Source organism: Motacilla alba, chromosome 9 (assembly GCF_015832195.1).
Source record: "Motacilla alba alba isolate MOTALB_02 chromosome 9, Motacilla_alba_V1.0_pri, whole genome shotgun sequence".
In the NCBI taxonomy this organism is placed as follows: Eukaryota; Metazoa; Chordata; class Aves; order Passeriformes; family Motacillidae; genus Motacilla; species Motacilla alba.
This window is the reverse complement of record NC_052024.1, coordinates 6,407,147-6,418,371: the sequence shown is the minus strand read 5'-3', so window position 1 is coordinate 6,418,371 and position 11,225 is coordinate 6,407,147. Positions and strand designations below refer to the sequence as shown.

Sequence of the window (11,225 nt, the reverse complement as noted above, 5' to 3'; positions counted from 1 at the left end):
CCATGAATAACCCTTCCCTAGGAAAGCTGTGCAGGGTGATGCCCAGCACTGTTACCATCACCCAGACTAGACCCAGAAGGATTCTTTTGAGCTCCCTGCTCAAAGGCACACTCTGCCGCAGGTTCCTCCTGAGCGGGGTTGACAGGCCCTGCCAGATCTGTGCCACCCAGGAGATAACACACGCACCAAGGGCAACGAGCCCTCGATGCAGCCTGGCTGCCCAGCTCAGGGCCTGCAGTGCTTTTCCCGTATCCTTGGCACCATTTCTCCCAGGGCCCCAGGCAGACAGTGCAGGAGCAGTCGAGGGCTGGAGACAGGCCGGTTGTGTAACAGAAAAATGTTTTATTGAGTTCAGGAGGCTGAGAACTTTCTCAGTGTGATGACGACCAAGGCCACAAGCACAGATGTACCCAGGAGGGAGGCGATGACAATGGCACCAATAGCTCCGGGCCCCAGTGAGCCTGCAGGAAGAGAGAAAAAAGGCATGAGGTCAGCAGAGGCAGTGGGGCCCAGATGGGAAGGGCTGCAAGGATCACCCCGCACCCAGCATGTCTCCAGGCATCAGGCCACACTCCTGTCCCAGAGCTCCCTGCACTGGCCGTGTCCCAGGTGTCATCCCGCGCACCTTTGGGCAGGGGGCTGTAGCCAGCCACCACCACCTCAGCCAGCTCCCAGTGACAAGGACAGTTGCCACAAAGTGGGCCAGTGGTACCCAGCTTTCCTGCTAACACACTGGGAGAGTTGCTTCGCTTGCAGCAGGACCAGATCGCAGCTGGTGCTTGCTGTCAGTCAGGAGCCACAAGCCAGGGAGCTTGTCCAGGGAGCTCCCAGCACACCCCGTCCTGCAGAGCCCTACCTACACTCAGGGCAGTTTTCTTTTCAGGGCAGGTGCCTGCCCTGTCATGTCATGGAGCAGGAAGAAGAGTCTTGGAGCCATCTTGGGGCTGGCAAGAGCTCCACAGCAAAGGTTTTTCAGCAGGGACGTTTCCATGAGCAGGCAATAAAGGCAACCCTCCCCCTCCCCAGCAGTGTGGCTTTAACCCCTCCCGGGAGGTGACAGGCCCACAGGGAGCAAATCCGTGAGGACATTCCAGGCTGCAGCGGGAGTGAGCCGCGGGCAGTCCCTCTCGCAGTCACTCACCGTCCCCGGTGTCCAGCCGGTGCAGGTGGGTGGTGTCCTCGGGCTCCAGCTCGGAGGTGTACGGGGGGAAGGCAGTGGCATCCGACAGCCGGGCGGTGGTGGTGGCAGCGTCGAAGGGACCGGCTCCAGAGGGCAGCTCGGGCGGCTCGTTCCAGAGGGTGGGGACTGCGTCCTGCGGGTACTCTGCTGGAAGACAAGCACCCACAGGCATGGGGGCCCCGGTCAGGCTACTAGTGACAACCACAGCTCAGCAGGTCCCTGGGCTTCAGCTGCCTGCCAGGTGCCCCCGGGGTGGATGACGGGCGACCTGAGGGCTGAGAACCCCGGTATGGCAGAGCCCTCCTCCGAGGGGACACCACCTCTGCTGAACAGCCATACCAGAGCAGCCAAAGGCAATGTGCTTCTGTGGCAACCTAGTGTACTCACAGCACTCACGGGACATCAGAGTGCCCTGACACCCTGCAACCTCTGCTCGTGCACAAACAGGCCCCACATAAACATCCACAGCTCCACAGCCTGTTTACTCATGGATGCCCTTGGGAAGGGCTGTCACACTGCCAACAGGCAGAGGCCACCGGGCCACCTGTGCTGGCCAAATTCACAGCATCTCAGGGCCCTTTGTCCTGCACCACCAGCCCATGCAGTGCAGGATGCTGGAGGTGCTGGCACAGCACAGGACACGGCTCCCCCAGACAGGACCCCAGAGCCTCGACTTCCCCCTGCTGCACCCCCGCCATACCGGGGAGATGAAAGCCAGGCTGGGTTCTGTTTAATGTTACTACTCGTCTCCTGTTATTCCTTCCTGCCGTGGGTCAGAGACCAAGCCAGAGAGCCCTCCCTGTGTGTGGCTCACTGAGCGCTCCCTGTCAATGCCCAGCCTTGTTCAGGTGGGCTCTGGCAGGAGCAGGAGACATTCCACAGCTCCCTGCTGAAACCACTGGGAATGTTGCACTGGGATGGGGAAAAAAGCGGGGGGGAGAAAAACGAACAACATTCACTGCCAGGGCCCTCCTGAACTGACACAATGCTTATCAGGACTGGGGAACAGGGAGTCAAGAGCTGGGGCAAGCAGCCCAGGCTCCCTGGGGCAAGACACAGAGGTATCCCAGGGCACCCCAACTCTGGCATGTGAACCTTGGTGTACCAGGGCACTTCAAGGCTTGTCCCAGACTCTCTGTGGCCCAGGAAGAGAGATGGCAGCAGCACATCTTGGCAGTACCAGCCCCAGCTTTAAGTGCCCGGAGGCCTCCTTGCCAAAACACTCACCTTTTCTGCAGGTACAAACCCAGTGAGAGCTTACTGCAGGGTTTGCATCAGAGTAGCTCCCACCATCACCAGAGCTATTCCACAATCTTGGGAACAGAGCAAAGTTCTAGACTAGTTTTGAAAGCTCTTTCTACAGGCAGAAAACCTACAGGGTATCCAGTGAGACAACTGCCACATTTAACCCTGGCCCAATGAGCATCAAGAGAGACAGTTCCCAGCGTGCAGCCTGTGCCAGTTAGACCCAGGCACCCAGGCAGGAACCCAGACAAAGCTGGGTGTAGCAGAGAATGCCATGTCCTCACACGCTTGTTACATCTGTGGTCTCTGCACCAGAGGTGGCATCTCAGCTCCCCTGTACATGCACACAGAGGTTTGTGTTCCACAAGAGCTCCCCACAAACATCCAAGCCTTTGCAGGGTCCTTCCCAACCTGTGCTGCAAAACCAACCAGCAAAGCTGAAGACTCATATTCCATCCCGTGGCTCTTCCACAAAGAGCCATTTCCAGTGCACCTCTCTACTTTAAATCCTGTGGTTTCACAGCCAGAAAATGGAACAAGAGGAAATAGAGAATTCAGTGAGAAAAGGTAGTTAACACAGGAGAGAACTGGACAGAGCTGGGCTATTTAGCTGGCAACAATGGCATGGGGAAGCTGTTGGTTCAGGAACAGACCAAACATAAGGAATGCTTTGGAAGCCCTGGTTGCAGGCTGCTTTTGTAAGGGAGAAACTCCACACAGAAGAGCCACACTCTAGCCGTGACCTTCCTGACTCTGTCAACACCCCCCGGACCAGAACCAACACTGCCACTGTCCCCAGCTGGCAGAGGAACACAGTACTGGGAGCACAGCGTTCCTTCCTCTCCCAAGAATGGTTTTTTTTCTCCAGAGTTGTGTGTATGCCTTGCGTGTGACCGGGGACTGGTGTTAGCTCAGATGATCTGTAACAGATGCAGGCACCATCCAGGGAGACCGTATGACTGGGGCTGGGCCTTCCCAATCCCTGCTCTCAAAGGGATGAGGAGGGAAGCACTATCTCTTCTAACCATAGTGCAAAGGTCCCACAGGTGCCACCAGACCCAGAGGTGCCAAATAGTCTCTCCTGTTCTCAGTGCATCTAACTCCTGAAAAATTTCTGGCAGCTCTCTTTAAGCAGGGCACAGAGCTCATTTTTTGATAGCCAAATACAGAGGAAACAATCCGATTCATTTATGATCGCTGTGATTTTTAAAACCTTGGATGGCTGTGGATATGTATTTTTTTAATTCCCCTCATCCAACTGACACACGCTTTCAGTCTGCCCGCACAGAAAAGGCAGAATGTGCTTAACGTGCATTTGCTGTCCCGAGTTCCTGTGGTTTTACCCTACCGGCACTTCAGCCCAGGGAAACACAACCCCTTTCAGTCAGGTCTGCTGCCTCAGGAACACTTGTGAGCTCAGAGGCAGCAGCGGATTCCGGCACACGCATCGAGCGAAATACCTGCAGCTGAGCCTCCCCACGAGCCAGGGCTCACTGCTGGTTCCCTTCTCAGCTCCTGCCCCTCAGTGCTGCTGGAGCAGGTGCCAAGGGCCCTGCCATGGGCACACAGAGGGGGGAACACAAAACAGAGCCCATTGCTGCAGCCTGGGAGAACATCTGCTCATAACCAGCACTGTTCTCTCCATGTCTCTGCTTTGATTTTCCCTCCTAACATAAAATCTTATGTCTTCACTTGCCTCCACTCCTGCAGCTGAGAAGCCCAAGCACCCATCCAACTATTGTCATGCATCCAGCAGGTTTCTTTAACAGGCAGAGGTTTCACACCTGCTTCCCTGACAGTCCCAGTAAGTGTCGGGCATACAGCTGGTGGCTGAGAGTGGCAGATCTCTAATGGACCCACATCAAATGCCACAATCCCATTTCAGACCCCTGGTAAAAGCAAGAAAAGTGATGGTAAGGAGAGTTTGTGCCAGGTACCAAACCCCAACACATACACACTCTTAGTAAGGTCTTATGTCTCCAAATGAAACACAAAGGCCTTTTCCAGTCATCTGTTGGTAGAATCTGGAGAGATTCTATCTCCAGGCAGGAGCCCCAGTTCAGGAAGTTCAGTTCCCTGCTCTGCTGCTGATGTTTTGGGTGACCACCACAACTCCTGCTCTTCCCAGGCTCAGTTTCTCTGCGCACAAGCAGGAGACCAGGATCTAAACGTGATCTACAGAGAAAGCAGCACCAGCGTGGCCAGGCCTTCCTGCCCACACTGCTGCTGTCATTCCGACTGTGATGAGGGGGATGTGGCCTGTGAACCTCAACAAATGCCTCAGTGACAGCTCTGGAGCTGGCAGCAGCCCTTCCCAAGGACAGGGCAAGTTGAAGGGAGGCTCCATGGCCGTGGGGCAAGAAACAGCAATCTTAACTCTGCATGTAAAAACACCAAAACACGCTGCCATCTCCAGGGAGGGAGTGCAACCAAGAGCTGGAAACTCAATATCAAAGGTAAGTACTGCATGGCTTTTCTGTTCACCCAAGAACTTTGTAGAAATAAAGAAGCAAGAAACACACTCTAAATACATCATCCATCACAAGAGCAGATGTTTAATATCTGGGAGAAAGCCCATGCATTATAGCTGTGCTGCCATCAGTCTCAGGACCAGTCCTACCTCTAGAAAACTCCCATGGCACACTCACATGGTTTGCTTACCCTGGAGGGACCTGGCAGGGGCAGCCAGGGCACACGGAGGCACATGAGTGTCCCACCACTGCCGAGGCTCGGTGCCTCAGTGCCAGCTGCTCTGGAGGGAGAGAAGCCTCCAGGCCCTGGCACAAATGAGCTCTTTCCTGCATTAGCTCTTGTCTCAGCACTGAAGCACAAGCTGAGGGCAACTGTTGCTTTCAGACTAACAGTAAAAGCCTTTTCATGAGAAATACAGTTGGAGAACACTTAGGAGAACAACGTGCAATAATCTTATTGGTGTTTTACTGAAGATGGAACTGGACAAAATGGACTAAAATTATTTTTACAGTGTTTTGCAGAAGGCCAGGTGGATGATGGCAGCTCTTCCTTCCCATATGTTAATGCTACAAATGGTCTTATTTTAGGGAAATCTCTTTGCTGCGCTGTCTTCTTCCTGTGTCCAGCACAGGTCATTTATAACTGAGGTGAGGAAATGGGAAGAAAAGATCAGTTACCACAAAGAAATACATGCTGAGTTTTCCAAGTGATGCAGGGGCCAGTGGAACTCCAGACACATGGGCCATAGAGAGATCTAGAGGGGATGATGGCAAATGCAGCTTGACAAAACTGCTATTTCCATGCTTAGAAAGAAGAAGGTGGCGTGAGCTGCCAGCACAGTGATGTGGTAGCAGTACCCCACGTACTCAGTGACTGAAAGGTAAGACTGGAAAAGTCTCTACAAGTGACAGCCCCAGGGGATGCCAACCAAATCTGAAGGAACCAGACCCTCCCCACAGGCCAACTGTAAGACCTTAAGGCAGGCAGATGTGGCCGTGTCACATCATTGTCCCTGAAGGTTACTTGCCAGAGGCCAATAGTCTTCTTCACACAAGCTGACTTCAGCACCTCATCATCCTCACTGTCCACCTCCAACCTAGCTCCTTATTCAGGAGTCAATACCAGCATCAGAAATTTGTAAGGAGTGTTGGAGCAAAGCAAGGTTGAGCAATGGCTTACAAAGTCCTTGTTCCAGTGTGGACAGATCTGCTGGAACATCTACATCTTTTCCTGAAATCTGCCAAGCAAAACCTATTTACTGCTACCCATGTTCTAGTACATAAGCTTTAAAAAATTTCTTAATAATCTTTGTTTCTCCTGTAGTTGGAAAAAAAGACACACAAGCTGCTACGGAAAGATGTTCTTGGTCAAGGTGTTTTCCTGTGTCTTTTCCTTTAGTGTGTGTGCTCTGTTGCCTTCTTCCCCCCAGACTCATTCTGATGTGCTACTGCAGTAAAACATATTTCCACATTAGCTCAAAACAAGCTCAGGAGCCCCCATGGGAGTTTCAATACCAAATATACACTCGATTCAGGAGCCGATGCCTCGCAAAGGCTTTGTACTAACTTGCACCTCATTTGGGGCTCTGAATCCATTACAGGAATTGAAACTGGGTTCGCTAATAGGAAAAAAATATCAGCTTTTCACAATCCTCCTGTGCTCTAGGCCCACATGCCACTTGGGTTTGGACAAAGAGGAAGTGGAGAAGGCTACGGTTTGTCACAGATCCTTGAGCTGGCTGTTTCCTGTTGCACCCAGATGATGTGGACAAAGGGGGTTAAAGATGTGCTTGGTTGCCTCCCCATCTCTGACAAACGTGTTGTTGGAAAGAGCTCAGTAACCTGGAGAAGTTCACACTTTCACCCTGACCATGCCGTCCAGGAAATCAGAGCAGCTGAGCAAGCAGCCAGCAGGGAGGGGAGGCTCATCCTGGGCATGGTCGGCCCTGTCCGAGGCAGAGCCGCTCCCGCTCGCTCTGCAGGGCTCTGCCGGGGAGAGTCGGAGGCGCTGAGACGAAAGGGCAGGGGCTGGTGAACTCCGAGGCTGTCCGGCCCCAGGTGGCCACGGCAGGCACGGGGCCAGGGCAGGGCTGAAAGGAGGCCTTCAGCAGCAGCACAAAGGGCAGCCTGTGGAGGGCAAGGCCAGGAGCTCCTGTGCGCAGCAAGGCAGAGCTGCGGTTCTGATGGATACTAAGTAAACTTGTTTACAGAAAGGCAGGGCTGTGTGTATGTGCTGAGACCAGAGGGCTGTCTGTGTGCCCTTCCCCTCTGTGTCTGCATCAGGCCGGAAATTTCCTTTTCTAATGGAGTAAAAGGCAGGGGAAAGTTCCACTGTTCCTCAAAGCACCTGTACTGGGGGCAGGAACTCTTCACGCAGCAGAGAATTATTCTGCTCCTGGGGTGGCTTCCTGTCCAGGCTGGCTCCCTCCTGTCCTCTTTGAGGAAGCAGGGAACAACCTGTTAGAGGCCTTACATCTCTGAAGCACTGCAGAGAAAGCACAGAATCGCTCCTACACCCCAAGATCTGAATGTTGCACTCCCCAGCACAAAGCCCTTCAAGCCTCACTGTGCGAGCACAACTCACCCAGTATAAGGATCAAGTAAACCTGGGAGGGCATCGCAGGAGCAAAGTGACACAGGGAGGCGGCACCAGGCACAAACCACAGCTGCAGTGCCAGAGCAAGCACATGGAAAAGCTGGCTAGGAGTGGGGCCAGAGCAAATGCACCAAATATTGGAAATTTAAAACAGCATAGAAGAGATCCCAGCTTGGAGAGGAAGCAGATTGATTTCCAGTGAGAATTCAATCGCTTCCTACAGAGTGAAATACTGCTAATGATTAAGAAAAGACCTTACCTGGTATGGGGGAAGAGCAAGGCACAAACTGAAACTGTTATAAAATGATTAATATTCCACTGCACAAAAAAAAGTTAATGGTTTGAGAAGGAAAGTGTCCACTTTTTACTGCTCATTTCTTAGTTACTTTGAAGGTTTCCCTTCAAAGAAGGTCTCCTAGAAGGAGAAGATACCAGCTGCACTAATTCTGCTCCTCCACCCACAGATGTTCCAGCCAAGCACAGCGGTGAATTTCCCTACCCATATGAAAGCTCCTTTTAAAAAAATGCTCTAATTTGATCTGCTAGACAGCTGGCCAGATCTCCCTGCGAGGCAAGATGCTCAGAAAAAACTGGGGGAGAACTGCAAAACAACATTGCTGCAGGTCTTGGAAGGCAGGACAGAAATTCAGGAAAACAAATGCTGTGCCTGTTATCTTGGCCCCAGCCATCTCTTCAGCCTTGCCTCCACTGCAGGAAAGGCTTTGGGGGAAGCGATTCCCTGTAAGAGTTTCCACCTGTGCGCTCAGAGCCCGTCAGTGCAGGGGGTTTGGAAGTCAGTTTTTTCCCAGTTGTAACACCCACCTCAGACCTGCAGCCTTTGAAGCTGTGCCCACGGCTCCCCGCAGCCAGCACAGCTCTGCTGAACGCAGGAGCAGATAAAGCTGAAATTAATAACAATCCCCAGAAAAACAGTGCCTTGCACAACAGGCACCTCTCCCATTCCTCTTCCCAGGCATCTCTCCCATTCCTCTTCCCATCACCTCACTGAAAGCAAGTCAGAGCCAGGCACCTTCCAGCACTGCCCCAGCTCCAGAGCAACCCCATGAGGATTCACACCTTGGCTTTGGACTGAGGTTTTCACGGACACTTCCCCAGTTCTGCCCAAAGCAGCTGCTGTGACCCGCTGTAGCAGAGAGCACAGAAGCAACCAGGAACTGGCACACAGGCTTTAGCCAAAGAAAAATATTTATTTCTGTAACTGTAACTTCTTCCTGCTATTAAAAGCTGAGGGACAGCCTGTCCCATCAGCCACAGAAGAGGTTTTCCATCTCCTGCTGATTGATGTGTCCGCTGACCCCCCACCCACCAATGCTCACAAAGAGGTGCTACTGCCATTCTGCTTAGGAAAGTTAAAGGACTTTCCCCACTGAAAATATATTCTTGCTCAGCAGCAGCCACCAAAGCTAGTTCCCCTTAATCAATTATAATTCCATACGTATTTAGGGGTGTTCTCAGGGAAGGGAGAAGAGAGAGGGGCAGGGAGTAAAGGATCTCCCATGCTTTTGGTCTTTGAATGCAAACAAAGCTCCTTACCTGCCAGCACAGCAGGGACCAGGATGCTGCACAGCGTTAGCAGGACCAGGCGAAGGACTCTGTGGTAGGGCATGGCTTCCCTCAGGAAAAGCATCAGCAGGAATCCTTGAAACTCTTCAAAGCACAAAACAACTCAGAAATTTCACTGATATAATAAAAATTCTGTTCAGGCAGGTAAAAAAAAAAAAAAAGAGGAAAAAAAGAAAAAAAAAATCCTTCACAACAGCAGCTGTGCAGAGAGAGAGTGTGCAAAGCCCAGCAGAGCCTCCCTCCCTCTGGCTCCAGGAGCACACCTCCTCCCGAAGGCAGCTCCACCCTCCCAAACTTGTGCCTAAAACCCCATAGGCAGCCAAGCAGAGCCATCAGGACCCTGCCAGGTCACTGCACACACAAGCAGTTGTTGGTGAGCCCTTCCCAGAGGCCACGAGGATGCTGCTGGAATGCTTTCCCTCGGGTTGGCCATCCCGAGGCACAGGAAATAACACAGGAGCCATTGGGGCAGCTCAGCCCGAGACCAAGCAGCCCATTCGAGGGCTCTGCTCTCCCTCACTGTGCAGGGTGGCAGAGCATTGCAGGGTGGGGAGAGCAAAGAACAAGGGCCTCAATCTTGTGAGGCTAAAATGCTCTGACACAGAGCCAGAGCAGCTCCATGGCATCCTTGTTCCTGGGTGGAATACTTACAGAGCTGGCCTGGGAGCCATGGGTGGTCTCAGAACTGCTGTCAAAGTCTCCGAGCGTTCCAGGAGTCACCTTTGGCAGGCAATGCCAGCATCCTCCTCAGATCCCAACTCCGCAGGCACCACCTCCTCCTGCCAGCCTCTGCCACTCTGTCCCTGCCTGCCTCGGGGTCTCATGACAGTTCACAGCACAGAAAACCCAGGTTTGCTTCCAATCACATTTGCAGCAACAAAGCATGGCAAATGGATGAGGTGTATAAAAAGGGGAACACTCCAGCTGATTGTCACAGAAGAAGTTTCATTAGTATTTTGGAGCTGATATGATGAATACTTGATGGTTTCCCATCATGTAATGAATACATAAACACCTTCAATGTCAGTTCTTTACGCTCTGAAAATATGACACAAGTATTTAAGTCTTAAATTTCAGGTTGAGATTTTTCTGCAACAATTGCTTTGCTTTTTGGAGCCCCTATTTTCCCCATTCTTACTGATCCAAATGACTCTTGCTACAGGAAAGGGCCCTATTTGTCACAGAAGGTGACAAGGCAGTCACCTGAGTGCACAATCTGCATATGCCAGCACCTTACCTTTGTAGAAACACAGAAACCAGAGTATTTCAGTATTATGAACAGTGCATCTTTCCCACTGGTCCATTATCTACAAATTCTCAGGAGCCAAGTGAGGTCCTCAAAGTTGGACAAATTATTGCACATTTTCCCTGTTTGCGTTTCTGCATTTTCATTTAGCAATCCAGAAGCTGTTCCTTTCCTGCCAAGCTCAAAACTAACACGCTTTTGTGTACTTGTAACATGGTATTGAGCAGTCCAAAATTAGCTTGCAGAAATTAGATCATACCACTAAAAAACCAGAAAGCAATTATGAACCACACACCTCATATGATAAAAAGAGAAGATATTAAAACAAAGCCAGGTTATCAGCCTAAACATAAACTGTTCTCTCAAACATCAGCTAAACATCATGCAAGGCTACTGTGTAAATCAGGCCTTAGCATCCTTATTTTCCGTGGACATGTGAATGGCAGGACATTTACCTTTGCTGGGATTTTCCACAAAAAAACAAGTATCAAAATAGGAAACTAAGTCTAAAAAAATAGAAACTTACAAGGTTTCCATGTGGACTTTAGGCCGAGGGGAGAAATAAAACACCTTATTTAGGGCAGTGCACTGGAGTGCACGGGGTGGGCACCAACTGGCAAAGGAGGCTCCGTGGCCAAGTGTTTGTGTTAAGAGCAAACCAGCCACGGCTTGATCTCCCCTGCATAAACAGCACCAGCATGAATGCACACGTTTCTCTACACACAGCAGAGGAAAATTAAAGCTTTCTTGTTAGAAATTTCCAATATCAACTTACTGGTGTTTATTTGAACTCTAAAATTATCAAGTAGAAAACCAACCAGTACTCCTCACCAGGGAAGAAATAAAGCGGCAGCTGTTGTTCCACATCCTGCGTATTTGCTTGTTGTTTCTTGATGAAAACTG

General features: G+C 51.4%; 1 protein-coding gene across 5 annotated transcripts; it reads right to left on the bottom strand.

The window, feature by feature from the left end:
* Nucleotides 1-8: 8 nt before the first annotated feature.
* SNORC (secondary ossification center associated regulator of chondrocyte maturation) lies at nt 9-11,214 on the bottom strand. 5 transcript variants are annotated; one of them, XM_038145996.1, is made up of 4 exons: nt 11,154-11,214; nt 9,047-9,160; nt 1,142-1,327; nt 9-461 (listed from the first exon to the last, which is right to left on the bottom strand). In XM_038145996.1, the coding sequence occupies exons 2-4, from the start codon at nt 9,138-9,140 to the stop codon at nt 352-354; spliced, it is 390 nt and encodes a 129-aa protein (XP_038001924.1). In that variant the 5' UTR covers nt 9,141-9,160; nt 11,154-11,214; the 3' UTR covers nt 9-351. The 5 variants fall into 5 exon arrangements, with proteins under 5 accessions (XP_038001924.1, XP_038001923.1, XP_038001921.1 ...); XM_038145995.1 differs by having other exon boundaries at nt 11,098-11,208; XM_038145993.1 differs by having other exon boundaries at nt 9,047-9,208; nt 9,728-11,160.
* Nucleotides 11,215-11,225: the final 11 nt, after the last annotated feature.

Bases quoted from the DNA above. Each gene is read 5' to 3' on its own strand.
- SNORC (XM_038145996.1), bottom strand. From the start codon at position 9,140: ATGCTTTTCCTGAGGGAAGCCATGCCCTACCACAGAGTCCTTCGCCTG. The intron at 1,328-9,046 runs GTAAGGAGCTTT...CTTGTCTTCCAG, and splicing joins GGTCCCTGCTGTGCTGGCAG to CAGAGTACCCGCAGGACGCA. The intron at 462-1,141 runs GTGAGTGACTGC...CTCTTCCTGCAG, and splicing joins CCGGCTGGACACCGGGGACG to GCTCACTGGGGCCCGGAGCT.